At 37.4% G+C, this 15,499-nt stretch overlaps 1 protein-coding gene across 2 annotated transcripts in view; it reads left to right on the top strand.

Annotated features, from left to right (window-relative positions):
• SOX30 (SRY-box transcription factor 30) overlaps nt 1–14,955 on the top strand; it is a 32,390-nt gene extending 17,435 nt beyond the window's left edge. The window contains exon 5 of one of the 2 annotated variants that reach the window (XM_061188376.1): nt 14,574–14,955. In XM_061188376.1, coding sequence (XP_061044359.1) covers nt 14,574–14,955 — 382 coding nt within the window. The remainder of the gene's footprint in view (nt 1–14,573) is intronic. The other variant, XM_061188377.1, reaches the window with a different exon arrangement.
• The last annotated feature ends 544 nt before the right edge of the window (nt 14,956–15,499 follow it).

Raw genomic sequence — 15,499 nt, 5'->3', positions numbered from 1 at the left:
ACAAATACCATCCCTCACTCCCACCCTCAGTTCATGTGGATGGAATGCCAACTCTGGGTGGGTATGGCCAAGAAGGTAGCTGTCACTCCCCTCAGCTCCTAATCAAGGGATACAGTATCTTACGGAGAATGGTAGCATTTCTCATCCTCTCCAGTTCTTGAGTTAAAGAAACTAAGTTGATGGTGAGTGTGACCAAGAGGTTGGGGGTTCCTTTTCTTCGGTCAGCCCCTACTAACAGGATAGCCACTCATCTCTAAGGATGACAGGCAGAGAATACTGCAACCCTGAACACGCTTGACCCAGGTCACTTGTAGAAGAGATGTTCTATGCTGGCAGAGGCAAGCCAAGAAGACCAGAGATTTTGCCATAAGAACAGAGAGCTCAGAAGCTTTCCCCAAAAGGAATTTGACTTTATCTGAAACAGTGTGGGGAAGTTCAAGCCTAAGGACACTCTTGAAAACAATGAGATTTTGGTGATAAGCAAATAAAAAGAGACTCCTCTTAATTGAGACCAAGAAGCTACTGTATGCCAGCTAGTACACCAAAGAGAACTAGGGAAAGAAACAGCTAAGAAGAGCCCTCCTGCAGTCAGAACAAACCTCAAAGACTTCTCAAAATTTACCCCCTCTGAATTTAATTGGATCAGACTGTGGAACAATCTCTGCCCCAAGGCATTTCGAAAACATTAGAGCAATCAGCCAGCAATTAGTGGAATCTTAACAGCTGTATGTGATAGCAAATGAGTCAGAGAGCTTAACACAAAAATCAGGGAAAGAGATAGTCAAAGAGAGTCCTGCTAAAACCAGTATCATCCTAGGGTGACTGTATTCATGTCCAAGTCTGTGCCCTCTAAGGAGTGACACTCAAGGTTCACACTGCAGAGGAAATAGACTTCACTAAAATAGTCTGTCCCTGGTGGTCCATTGGGTAAGACCCTGCGCTCCCAATGCAGGGGGCCTGGGTTCGATCCCTGGTCTGGGAACTAGATCCCGCTTGCATGCCACAACTAAGAGTCTGCATGCTGCAAGTAAGAAGTCTGCATGCCTCAACCAAGACCCGGTATAGCCAAAATAAATAAGTAAATATTTTAAAAAATAAAAAATAAAATAGTCTAGTCAAGTCAGTAAACAAAAAAACAAGCAAAAAAACAAAAAAAGTAGCCCTGGAGAAGTGAAAGAGAGTCATTGTCCAGAGTTCCTACAGTATATTACCTAAAATGTCCAGACTTCAACCAAAAATTATGACATGCAAAGAAACAGGAAAGCACGATTTGTACATGGGGGAGAAAAACAGGCAAAAGAAACTACCTGTGGTAGGGCCCAGATTTCAAATTTGACAAAGGCTTCCAAGCCATTATAAATATATTCAAACAGTTAAAGGAAACCATTTTTAAAGAAGTAAAGGAAGTTATGATGATGATGTCTCTTCATAGAGATACTATCAATAAAGACATAGAAATTATAAAAACAGCCAAATGGAAATTCTGGAGTTGAAAAGTACAATAACCAAAATGAAAAATTCACTAGAGGGGCTCAACAGTAAAATTGAACTGACACAAGAATGAATCAGAAAACTTGAAAATAGACTGGTAGTGATTATACAATCTGAAGAATAGAGAGGAAAAAGAATGAAGAAAAATGAACAGAGCCTCAGAACACAGTCATCATTAAGTGAACCAGTGTATCTATAAAAGGAGTATCAGAAGGAGAGAGGAGAGAAAAAGAAGCAGAAAAAAGTATTTGAAGACCTAATAGCTGAAAACTTCCCAGATTTGATGAAAAATATTACACATTTAAGAAATGTAATGAATTATGAGTAGTCTAAAAGCCAAGAGATCCACAGCGAGACACATCATAGTAAAATACTGAAATCCAAAGCCAAAGAGAAAATCAAAGTGAGAGAGACAGACAGACAGACAGACAGACACTCATCATGTACAAGGAAACCCCAATAAAATGAACACCTGACATCCCATGAGAAACAATGGAGGCCAGAATACATATTTAAAGTACTGAAAAAAACCTGTCAACTTACATTTAGTGAAGCCATGTTTCAAAAATGAAGCCAAAGTAAAGGCGTTCTCAGATAATCCAAAACTGAGATTGCTAGCACACTTGAATTGTGAGAAATACTAAAGGGAGTTCTTCAGGCTGAAAGTAAGTGATCACTAATGGTAGTTGGAAAACAAACAAACAAAATACCAAAGAGCCCAGTAAAGGTAAAAATGCAATTATAAAAGATAGTATAGGAAATCTAAAAAAGAGTGGCTATATGTATACGTATAACCAATTCACTTTGCCGTACAGCAGAAACTAACACAACATTGTAAAGCAACTATACTCCAATAAAAATTAATAAAAAAAAAAAAAGATAGTATAAAAAAGACAGTATAAATCTTCTTTTGACTGGTTTTAAAAGCAGTTGTATAAAACAATATGCAAATAATTGTTTTGGGGGACCTATAACATATAGAAATGTAATATATTTGGTAATAAAAGCATAAGGAAGTAGGTGGAGGCAAAGTTGTTTTAGAGTAAGGAAATGATGGCAGATGGTAACGTGAATCCACAGGAACAATTGAAGAGAACCAGCAGTAGTGAATAAAAAGGTTAATATAACAAACTTCAGAGTATATACTTGCTCTCCTTTCTCTTCTCAGCTTGTTTAATAGGCATAAAATTATATAAATTAATAATCATACCAATAGATTGCTGGTTTTATAACAAATATAGCTATAATTTATATAACAATAGTAGTACAAAAAGGGGGAAGAAGGAGTAGAGCTATATACAAGCAACATTTCTGTATTTTGGGACTTCCCTGGTGGTCCAGTGGGTAAGACTCCACACTCCCAACGCAGGGGGCCTGGGTTCAATCCCTGTTCAGGGAACTAGATCCCGCATGCATGCCGCAACTAAAGATCCTGCATGCTGCAACGAAGATCCTGTATGCCACAGCTAAGACCCAGTGCAGCCAAAATAAATACATATTTTTTTTAATTTCTATATTTTACTGGAATTAAGTTAGTAAAAATCTGAAGTTGATTCAGGTAAGGTAAGATGTATATGATTAGCCCTAGAGCAACCACTAAGAAAATAATGAAAAAATAGTGGAAAAGTTGTTAAAAGAACTAAAAAGTTATTCTAGAAAATATTTACTTCTTACAAAAGAAAGCAGTAAAGAAGGAATAGAAGGCCACAAGGAAAATACAAGACACATAGAAAACAAAAAATAAAATGGCAGACATGAATCCAGCTGTTTCAATAATCACATTAACTGTTAATGATTAAACAATCAAAAGGCAGATATTGTATAACTGGATAAAAATCAAGATCTTAACTATATGTTGTCTACAGTAGACACACTTTATAGTCAGACTCTCCAAAAAATGGGAGGGCCTCATTCCATGAGGCCAATATTGCTCTGCTACCAAAACCAGAGAAAGACAACATAAGAAGGAAAAAATGAAGGTCAATATCTCTAATGAATACAGAGACAAAAATCCTCAACAAAATACTAGCAAACTGAATTCAGCAGCATAACAAAAGGATTATACACTGTAACCAACTTGGATTTATTCCAGGAATGTGAGTTGTTTAACATTCGAAAATCGATTAATGTAATATACCATATCAATAGGATAAGGGACAAAACCACACAATCATCTCAATAAACCCAGAAAAAAAGCATTTGACAAAACTGAGCACTTATTCATGTTGAACACGAAGTATTCCAGCAAACTAGGAATACAAAGAAACTTCCTCAACTAGTTAAAGAGCACCTACCAAAAAAACCCTAACTAACATTATACTTAATGGCAAAGACTGGAGATCAGCAAGACCCACTTAAGATCAAGAATAAGACAAGGATGTACATTTTTACCACTTCTATTCAACATTTTATTGGAGGTTTAATCCAGGACAATTAGACATGAAAAATAAATAAAAGGTATCTAGATTGTAAAGGAAGAAATAAAACTATATTTATATATTGCACAATCTTATATATAGAAAATCCTGAGGAATCCACAAAAGAAGCTATTATAAGTAACAAATGAATTCAGCAAGTTTTCAGGATATAAGACTAATATATATAAAACAGTTGCATTTCTGTACAGTAGCAATGAATAAATAGAAAATGAAATTGAGAAAACAATTCCATCTACAATAAAATAGAATTTAAAAACCTTAGGAATCAATTTAACAAAATAAGTGCAAAACTTATATTCTGAAAAGTACAAAACACCACTGAGGTAGAATGTCACTGAGAGTTACAGAATAGGGAGCCCCAAGAATCTCTCTCTCCACTGAAGCAATAATTAAGCTGGCAAAAACTGTCAGAATCAGCTGAGGGGTGTTTAAAGAAGAAAGAAGCTGCTAAATTCTGATAAGAGAGCACTGTGGCATTTTTGCCACAGCCATCTCACATTTTCTAGTTCAGTGATGGCCAAGGGGATGGTGCCCCATGTTCCTGGTGTGACTTGTTGCTATTAGAGGAGGCAGTACAGACCTTGTTCTTAAAGCATTATGGCTGTGCATTTTTGACCTGTCTGGTGATTTCCTGAGGAATTGGCTCAGGGGCTTACCTAAGTTTGACTCTCCCAAGCATTCCCTTAGAGCTGGAGTGGCCTCCCAGCTAGTGTTTGTAGAAAATATTTAAAGGTATGTACTGTCCACAGCTGCCTGGGTTAAGGGACAACAGACAGGACAAGCAGCAGACAGACTGAAAAGCCTAGAAGAGACTGGGAAAGGAGATATATGGGGGAATAGAGGCTTTGAAAAACTCCCATGTATACTGAGGAATCAGTACGCAAGGGCACAAACATATCCAGAGCTAGCATATCCAGGGCTAGATACATGTTCAGCAAACACTGGAGAAGACCCTAAGCTTTCACCTCTGACTGCTTTTTAGGCTCTGTGTAAATAGGAAGTCAAGGCTGAAGAAGACTTGTAAATAGCTTGACCCAAAACTTCCAAAATTTAAAGAAAGATAGGAATCCAAGAAGCTCAATGAACACTAAGTAGGGTAAATTCAAAGAGATACATTATAATCAAGCTGTCAAAGCCAAAGAAGGAGAGAATCTTGAAAACAGCAAGAGGGAAGTGACTAATCTTGTACAGGAGATTCTCAATAAGGTCAACAGCCAGTTTCTCATCAGAAGCCACGGAAGTCAAAAGACAGTGGCATAGCATAGTGCTGAAAGAAAAGAAACCGTCAACCAAGAATTCTATAACCAAAAAAACTACCCTTCAGAAATGAAGGAGGGCTTCCCTGGTGGTGCAGTGGATAAGAATCTGCCTGCCAATGCAGGGGACACAGGTTCGGTCCCTGGTCCGGGAAGATCCCACATGCCGCGGAGCAACTAAGCCCGTGCGCCACAACTACTGAAGCCTGCGTGCCTAGAGCCCCTGCTCTGCAATAAGAGAAGCCACTGCAGTGAGAAGCCCGCACACCACAACAAAGAGTAGCCCCCGCTCACTACAACTAGAGAAAGCCTGTGTGCAGCAACGAAGACCCAACACAGCCAAAAATTAAAAAAAAAGAAAGAAAGAAAGAAAGAAAAGAAATGAAGGAGAGGGAATTCCCTGGCAGTCCAGTGGTTAGGACTCAGCACTCTCACTGCCAGGGCCCCAGATTTGATCCCTGGCTGGGAAACTAAGATCCCACAAGCCACGCAGTGCGGCCAAAAAAATAAAAATAAAAATAAAAGGAGAAATTAAGATATTCCCAGATAAACAAAAATAGAGGAAGTTCATCACCAGTAAACCTACCCTACAAGGAATGCTAAAGGAAGTATTTCAGAATAAAATGAAAAGGCAGTAGACAGTAACTCAAAGCCAAACAAAGAAATAAAGAACACTGGTAAAAGTTACTAAAGTTACTAAAATAACAGATACAAAAGCCAAGTATCTTTTTTCTTTTGTTTTTTTGGCCTCACCAGATGACATGCAGGATCTTAGTTCCCTGACCAAGGATCAAAGCCGTGCCCCCTATAGTGGAAGCACAAGAGTCTTCACCACTAGACCACCAGGGAAGTCCTTCTTTTGTTTTTAAAAGCCAAGTATAATTGTATTTTTGGTTAGTAACTTTTTTTCTATATGATTTAAAAAGCAAATGCATGAAACATCTATTATAAAATCTATGTTAATAGATATAAAATGTATAAATACATAATTTAGGACAGTAGCAATACAAAGGAAGGAAGGCAGTGTATACAAGCAAAATTTTGATATGCTAATGAAGGTAACTTAGTATCAATTCAAACTAGATTGTTATAAACTTAAGATGTTAATTATAATCCCCATGGTAACCACTTAAGAAAATAACTTAAAAATATTTGAGGGAATTCCCTGGCGGTGGTGGATAGGACTCCATGCTTCCACTGCACCCCTGCACCCCAGCTCGGGAACTAAGATCCCGCATGCCACGTGGTACAGCCAAAAAAAAGAAAAAAGGCAGAGTAAGTATTTCCTTATCAGTAATCCCTTTAAATGGATTAAATTAAAAGGTAGATTGGCAGAATGAATTTAAAAAATAATCACATTAAATCTTGTCTCTAAGAGACTCACTTTATTTTAAAAAATAAACATGATGTTCACTGAACAGATTTTTTTTTTTTTTGGCTGCACCATGTGGCTTGTGGGCATCTTAGCTCCCCGACCAGGGATTGAGCCTGTGCCCCCTGCAATGGAAGCACAGAGCCCTAACCACTGGACCACCAGGGAATTCCCACAAGAGACTCACTTTAGATCCAATGACACAAATAGGCTGAAGTGAAAAAATAGAAACAGATATTCCTTGCCAGTAGTAACCAAAAGAGAGCTGAGGTGGCTATAATAATATTTAACAAAATAGACTTTATGTCAAAATTGTTACAAGAGACAAAGACATTACTTATTTATTTATTTATTTATTTATTGGCCATGCTACGTAACATGTAGGATCTCAGTTCCCTGAACAGGGATTGAACCCAGGCCACAGCAGTGAAAGCCTGGAATCCTAACCACTAGGCCACCAGGGAACTCCCACATATCTAGTTTAAAACGTTAAGAAGGGACTTCCCTGGTGGCACAGTGGTTAAGAATCCGCTTTCCAAGGCAGGGGACACGGGTTTGATCCCTGGTCTGGGAAGATCCCACATGCCATGGAGCAACTAAGCCTGTGTGCCACAACTACTGAGCCCAGGCGTTGCAGCTACTGAAGCCCACGCACTCTAGGGCCCATGTGCCACAACTACTGAGCCTGCATGCTGCAACTACTGAAACCTGTGCACCTAGAGCCCATGTGCTGCAACTACTGAGCCCACATGCTGCAACTACTGAAGCCCGCGTGCCTAGAGCCCGTGCTCCGCAACAAGGGAAGCCACCACAATGAGAAGCCTGCACACCACAATGAAGAGTAGCCCCCACTTGCTGCAACTAGAGAAAGCCTGCGCGCAGCAACGAGGACCCAACGCAGCCAAAAATAATAATAAAACGTTAAGAAGATATAGCAATTATAATCACATACATATATAACAACAGTACCCCAAAATATATGAAGCAAAAATTGACAGAATTGAAGGGAGAAATACACAGTTATGCAATAATTGTTGAAGACTTCACTACTTTATTTTATTTATTTTTTATTGAGATATAATTGACATATAACATTATATTAGTCTCGGTACACAACATAATTTTTTTTCTTGTGATGAGAACTTTTAAGATTTAATCTCTTAGAAACTTTCAGAAATACAATACAGTATTATTAACTATAGTCACTATGCTGTACATTACATCCTGAGGACTTACTTATTTTATAAATAAGAAGTTTGTATATTTTGACCACGTTTATCCATTTTGCTCACCTCTCACTCCCAATCTCTGGCAACCACAAACTGTTCTCTGTATCTATGATATGGTTTTCTTTGTTTTTTGTTTGTTTGTTTTTAGACTCCTCATGTAAGTGAACCGATATGGTATTTGTCTTTCTCTGACTTATTTCACTTAGTATAATGTCCTCAAGGTCCATCCATGTTGTTGCAACTGGCAGCATTTCCTGATATCATTGTGGTTTTAATGTGTATTTCCCTGATAATTGTGATTTTGAGCACTTTTTTTTTTTTAAATGAAAGCTTCTTTCTTTCTTTCTTTCTTTCTTTTTGGCTGTGTTGGGTCTTCATTTCTGTGCGAGGGCTTTCTCTAGTTGCGGCAAGTGGGGGCCACTCTTCATTGCGGTGCGCGGGCCTCTCACTGTCGCGGCCTATCTTGTTGCAGAGCACAGGCTCCAGATGCGCAGGCTCAGTAGTTGTGGCTCACGGGCCCAGTTGCTCCACGGCATGTGGGATCTTCCCAGACCAGGGCTCGTACCCGTGCCCCCTGCATTCACAGGCAGATTCTCAACCACTGCGCCACCAGGGAAGCCCTTGAGCACCTTTTTTTTTTTGGCTGCATTGGGTCTTCGTTGCTGCACATGGCCTTTCTCTAGTTGTGGCGAGCAGGTGCTACTCTTCATTGAGGTACGTGGGCTTCTCATTGCGGTGGCTTCTCTTGTTGTGGAGCACGGGCTCTAGGTACACAGGCTTCAGTAGTTGCAGCACATGGGCTCAGTTGTTGTGGCACGCGGGCTCTAGGGTGCGTGGGCTTCAGTAGTCGTGGTGCGCAGACTCCGTAGTTGTGGCTCGCGGGGTCTAGACCACAGGCTCAGTAGTTGTGGTGCACAGGCTTAGTTGCTCCGGTATGTGTGATCTTCCCAGACCAGGGGTCGAACCCATGTCCCCTGCATTGGTAGGTGAATTCTTAATCACTGTGCCACCAGGGAAGTTCTTGAGCACCTTTTCATGTACCTGTTGGCCATCTGTATGTCTTCTTTGGGAAGAAAATGTCTGTTTAGCTCCTCTGCCCATTTTTAAATCAGTTTTTTTTTTTGCTATTGAGTTATATGAATTCTTTATGTATTTTGTATATTAATTGTTTATCAGATGTATGATTTGCAAATATTTTCTCCCATTCGGTAGGTTGCTTTTTCATTTTGTTGATGGTTTCCTTTACAGTACAGAAGCTTTTCAGTTTGATGTAGTCCCACTTGTTTATTTTTGCTTTTGTTGCCTTTGCTTTTGGTGTCAAATGAAAAAAAAAACAAACAAACTGCCAATTCAGATGTCAAGGAGCTTATTGCCTATGTTTTCTTCTAGGAGTTTTAAAGCTCTAGGTCTTATGTTTAAGTCTTTAATCCATTTTGACTTGATTTTTGTGTATGATGTAAGATGGGGTCCAGTTTCATTCTTTTGCATGTGGCTGTCCAGTTTTTCCAACACCATTTATTGAAGCTACTATCTTTTCCCAATTGTCTATTTTTGTTAATTAATTAATAGCCATGAATTAATTAGCCACATATGCATGGGCTTTTTTATAGCTCTGTTTTCTGTTCCATTGATCTATGTGTCTGTTTTTATGCCAATACCATACTGTTTTGGTTACTATAGTTTTGTAATATAGTTTGAAATCAGAGAGTATAATGCCTCCAGCTTTGTTCTTCTTTCTCAAGATTGCTTTGACTATTCACTGTCTTTCATGTTTCCAGAAAGCATTTGGGATTGTTTGTTCTATTTCTGTGAAAAATGCCATTGGATTTTGATAGGTATTTCACTGAATCTGTAGATTGCTTTGGGTAGTATGGATATTTTGACAATATTATTTCTTCCAATCCATGAGCACAGAATATCTTTCCATTTATTTGTGTTTTCTTCAATTTTTTTCATCAGTGTCTTATAGTTTTCAGTGTACAGGTCTTTCACATCCTTGGTTAAATTTATTCCTAGGTATTTTATTCTTTTTGATGCAATTGTAAATGGAATTGTTTTTCTTAATTTCTTTTTCTGACAGTTCGCTGTTAGTGTATAGAAATGCAACTGATTTTTGCATATTGATTTTGTATCCTGCAACTTTACTGAGTTCACTGACTAATTCTAACAGTTTTTTTGGTTGAGTTTTTAGGTTTTCCTAGATATATTATTATGTCATTTGCAAATAGAGACCGTTTTACTTCTTTCTTTCCAATTTGGATGCCTTGTATTTCTTTTACTTGCCTAATTGCTGTGGCTAGGGCTCCCAGTACTATGTTGAATAAGTGGCAAGAGTGGGCATCCTTGTTCTGTTCTTTATCTTAGAGGAAAAGCTTTAAACTTTTTACCATTGAGTATGATATTAGCTGTGGATACTTTAAATAATGAACGGAAGACCATCCATCCAAAAATGATGAAGATCAAAAATGAAATAGAAGACCGTATGATACTTTAAACCAACTAGATCTAACAGAAATACATGGTCTCCACCCAACAACAGGATATAAATTCTTCTCAAGTGAAAATGTATATTCTGTAGGATAGACCATATGTTAGATCACAAAATGAGTCTCAGAAATTTTTAAAAGATTGAAACCATACAAAGTTTCTTCTCTAATCATGATGGAATGAAACTAGTCATCAATTACAGAAAGAAAAACTGGAAAATTCACAAATATTGGAAATTAAACAACACACTCTTAACCAATGGGTCAAATAATACATCACAAGGAAAATTAGAAAACACTTTGAGATGAATGAAAATGAAAACACAACATACCAAAACTTAAGGAATTATATAGCAAAAGCAGTGCTGATAGAGGAATTCATAGCCGCCCTGGCCTACATTTAAAAAGAAAGATGTCAAATTAACAACCTAACTTTATACCTTAAGGAACTAGAAAAAGAAGAGCAAATAAAACCCAAAGCTAGCAGAAGGAAGGAAATAATAAAGATTAGAGTAGAGATAAATGAAATAAAGAATAGAAAAACAATAGAGAGTTTAATGAAATAGAGAAAAAAAGGTCAACAAAAGTTGGCTTTTTGAAAAGATCAAAAAAATTGACAAACTTTTATAGCTAAGCTAAGAAAAAAGGAGAGAAGACATAAATTACTAAAATCAGATATGAAACTGGGTACATTACTCTGACCTCACAGAAAAATGATTATAGGATAATAATGAATAATTGTACACCAACAAGTTAGATAACCTAGATGAAATGGACAAATACATGAATTACCAATACTGCCTCAAGAAGAAATAGGAAATCTGAACAGGTGTATATCAAGAGATTGAATCAGTAATTAGAAACCTCCCAACAAAGAAAAGCCCTGGACTAGATAGCTTCACTGGTGAATTCTACCAAACTTTTAAAGAAGAATTAACACTAATCCTTCTCACATTCTTCCAAAATATATAAGAGGGAATGATTCTAAAGCCAGCATTACTCTGTTACCAAAGCTAGAAAAAGATATCACAAGAAAGAAAATTGCAGAATCAACAAAATACTAGCAAACTGAATCCAGCAGCATATTAAAAGGATTATACACCAAGACCAAGTGGGATTTTCCCCAGGAATTGTAAGTATGGTTCAACATCAGGAAATCAATCAAGGTAATACATTTCATTAAAAGAATGAAGGAACAAAACCAGCTGATCATTTCAATTGATGCCGAAAAAGCATTTGATAAAATCCAACACCTGTTCATGATAAAAATCAATTCCTGATTTCAAAACTTAGCAAACTAGGAGTAGAAGGGAACTTCTTCTACATGATAAAAGGCATTTATCAAAAACCGACAGTTAACATCATACTCAATGATAAAGGACCAAAAGCTTTCCCCCTAAGACTGGGAACAAGACAAGGATGTCTGCTTTCACCACTGCTGTTCAACATGGTACTAGAAGTTCCAGCCAGAGCAATTAGGCAAGAAAAAAAGACATCTAAAATGGAAAAGAAGCAAAATTATCTCTTTTCACACATGACACTATATATGGAAAATCCTATATATAGAAAATCCTAAAGAATCCACAAAAATTTATTAGTGAATGAATGAATTCAGCAAATTTGAAGGGTATAAGATCAATATACAAAATTCACTTGTATTTCTGTACACAAGCAATAAGCACTCAAAAAAGGAAATTGAGAATACAATTCTTTTTACAATAGCATCAAAAAGAGTAAAATACTTAGGAATAAATCTAACCAAGGAGATGCAAAACTTGTAAACTGAAAACTATAAAACATTGCTGAAATAAATGAAAGAAGACTGAAATAAATGGAAAGGTATTCATGTATATGCATTGGCAGACTTATTATTAAGATGGCAATACTTCCCAAAGGGATTTACAAAATCAATACAATCCTTTTCAAAATCCCAGCGGCTTTTTTGCAGAAATGGAAAAGCTGATCCTAAAATTTACATGGAATTGTAAGTGACCTGGAATAGTTAAAACAATCTTGAAAAAGGAAAACAAAGTTGGAGGACTCACAATTCTTGACCTCAAACTTACTACAAAGCTACTTTGTATCAAAAAACATGGTATCAAGAGAAAGAGGAGACAAGCCACAGACTAGGAGAAAATATTTTCAAAAGATGTATCTGATAAAGGACTGTTATCCAAATATACAAAGAACTCTGAAAATTCAATTATAAGAAAATGAACAACCCAGTTAAAAATGGACAAAAGACCTGATCAGATACCTCACCAGAGAACATGTACAGATGACAATTAAGCATATGAAAAGATTCTCCACATCATATATCATTAGGGAATTGCAACTTTAAACAACATTGCAATATCACTTCACACCCCTCAGAATTGCTTTTCCCACTACACCATGATGCTTCTGTAGGTATTCATTTTCATCCATGTGACCTTTTAGGATTACTCTTTTTTTTTTTTCAATAAATTTATTTATTTATTTTTGGCTGTGTTGGGTCTTCGTTGCTGCATGCGGGCTTTCTCTAGTTGCGGCAAGCAGGGGCAACTCTTCGTTGTGGTGCGCGGCCTTCTCATTGGGGTGGCTTCTCTTGTTGCGGAGCACTGGCTCTAGGCACACGGGCTTCAGTAGTTGTGGCACTCAGGCTCAGTAGTTGTGGCTCGCGGGCTCTAGAGTGCAGGTTCAGTAGTTGTGGCATACGGGCTTAGTTGCTCCGCGGCATGTGAGATCTTCCCAGACCAGGGCTCGAACCCATGTCTCCTGTATTGGCAGGCGGATTCTTAACCACTGTGCCACCCGGGAAGTCCAGGATTACTCTTGTCTTTACTTATCTTTTTGTTCTCCAGATATAATACTAACTTGTTTTTACCACACCAATATAGCCATGTGATGTTTGCATTATAGCACACTTTAGCATATATCAAGTATATACTACCTGGATTTTAGATTTTTTTTAAATTTAATTCTCCACCAAACCTTGTGTAATATCTTGCCTATATTGAGTCCTAAAAGAATAGTTAGTAGGTGAATTGTTCCTAGCTGAAGAGAAGAAGGCTTTGTGGAGGAAGTAGATTTGAGCACACCCTTGAAGTATTTGTGGAATCCAATGGATGGAGAGATCTAAAGGTGGAAGAGCTACGGAGTAAAGTCATAGTAGCTGCAAGTACAATGCATTCAGGACGTATGTATTAAATTAAAAATGCCTGAATGAGGATGTGGCAGTAGGAATGGAAACCTGAAACGTTTCATAAACTAGGTGATATTGAACACGGGCAAGGTCTCTAGCACTTGGAGATTTGGGGGTAGGACACGAACCACTGAAGAAACCCTATATTTCCAAAGAATTTGAGATGATAGTCTATTATGTCAATCATACTTATGTTTTTAAAGGGAAGGAAACAAAGTTGACCTTTTAAAAAAAAATGTGGGAGCATGAAATGAAACACCCAACTTGTCTTGGGTTTTGCTAATGAGCATTTTTATTATGCTTATATTATCTGTCACTAGATGGAGTCCATGAGTCCAGGCAACTTTTGGTTGGACTTTTCTACATAACTCTTCCTATGATTCCTGTTCTGTGCCTTTGAAAGGTGGAGTAATACTTTTTTAAAAAAATTGACAAATGGGTTTGAATGGCAGAATTTTTAGATTTGCCTTACAAGAAAAACCATTAGTTTGTAAAACAGCAAAGTAATCTTTTCAATTCTTCACATTCCCACACTCCAAATTTTTTTTGGAAAAGATCTCTAAAACCACAGTTTAATATCAGTTCTAAATCTTTCTGGTATTGAGTGTTTTAATATAATTAATTATTGAATGTGAATTTAAAAATTAAGTTGTTATCCTATGTTCGAGTGCCCTCCGCCATCCCCAAGGGCTCTTGATTTCAACCCAGTTATACATTTCCCCCCACCTTCTGTAAATTTTGCTTCAAATACTAGTAAGAGCAATTGTTACACTGCTTACTAAGTGTCAATATTTAGCACAGCACAGCAGGTACCTGCATTTCTAAAACCTTACATGGCATAAGGCATCATGAGAGAAAGGCCCAGATAAGTAATTTTTCTTTATCAAGGCTGCCAAAGGTAAGAAACCTGAGGCTGATAATAGGTAATAGTTATAAGCTTACTTTGCCAATTGTTTTATGTTGGGACTAGGCAACATGTGGATGAGTACATGAAGTAGTTGCAGAAAGTTATCTTGGGAGCTCTCTAGGCCCCAGTTAAACTTGCTCAGTTAATCTGTATACAAGGCAACATGTGGACAAGTTATGATCGAATTCCTTTTTTGTCTTTCTGCTACAGCACGTGCCCTTATAGTCGGCCTCCTTTTGGCTATGGAAATTTTCCAAGTTCAGTGCCAGAATGCCTTGGTTATTATGAAGACAGATACCAAAAACATGAGGCTATGTTTTCAGCTTTAAATAGAGACTATCCTTTTAGAGACTACCCAGATGAGCGTGCTCACAGCGAAGATTCTCGGAGTTGTGAGAGCGTGGATGGGACCTCTTACTGTAACAGTCATATACACAGTGGGGAAGAATACTTAAATCCCGTGCCTCAGCTGGACACTGGAGCCTTGGAAAGTGTCTTCACAGCCCCGACATCAACTCCCTCTAACATCCAGCAAGTCAATGTCACTGACAGTGATGAGGAGGAAGAAGAAAAAGTGCTCAGGAATTTATAATTATAAAACAAATATGCACAGAAAATAAACATTTCTTAAAATATATTCTGGGTCACTTGATGTGAGAAAAAAAGCCTAGAATGCTTTGCTGAGAGTTTTTAGCCATGATCTGAGGAGTCAAAACCAAATGCAATTTATGCCTTCATAAAGTTTTGATTAGTGAAACTGGAATCCTGATGTTTCATCATAGGAATATTTAAGATATGAAGTAGTTTATTTTTATGGCTGAAATTTGCATCAGCGTATATTATCATTACTTTATCTTGGAACGTGCAAAACACTGAATCCTCACAATTATATGTGAGGGGAAAGGGGGTGTATATTCTGGCATGACAAGTGTGATTTGTATTTTATCTCAGGATACATTTATTTTTCTTTATATGATGTTTTGTTTGGTGTTTATGTAATACTTATGGATGTTTCAGTTTTTATGTAACATTTTGAAAATATTTTGATAACTTTTAGTAGTAAATTGGGACTCAGTTACTAAATTTAATTTACACTAATAACCAATTATAAGTTGCGAATGTGTTTTAATGGAACC

The sequence above is a fragment of the Eubalaena glacialis genome, chromosome 4 (assembly GCF_028564815.1).
Source record: "Eubalaena glacialis isolate mEubGla1 chromosome 4, mEubGla1.1.hap2.+ XY, whole genome shotgun sequence".
Lineage (NCBI taxonomy): Eukaryota > Metazoa > Chordata > Mammalia > Artiodactyla > Balaenidae > Eubalaena > Eubalaena glacialis.
The sequence above is the reverse complement of the archived record's forward strand: the minus strand, read 5'-3'. Positions and strand labels throughout refer to the sequence as shown.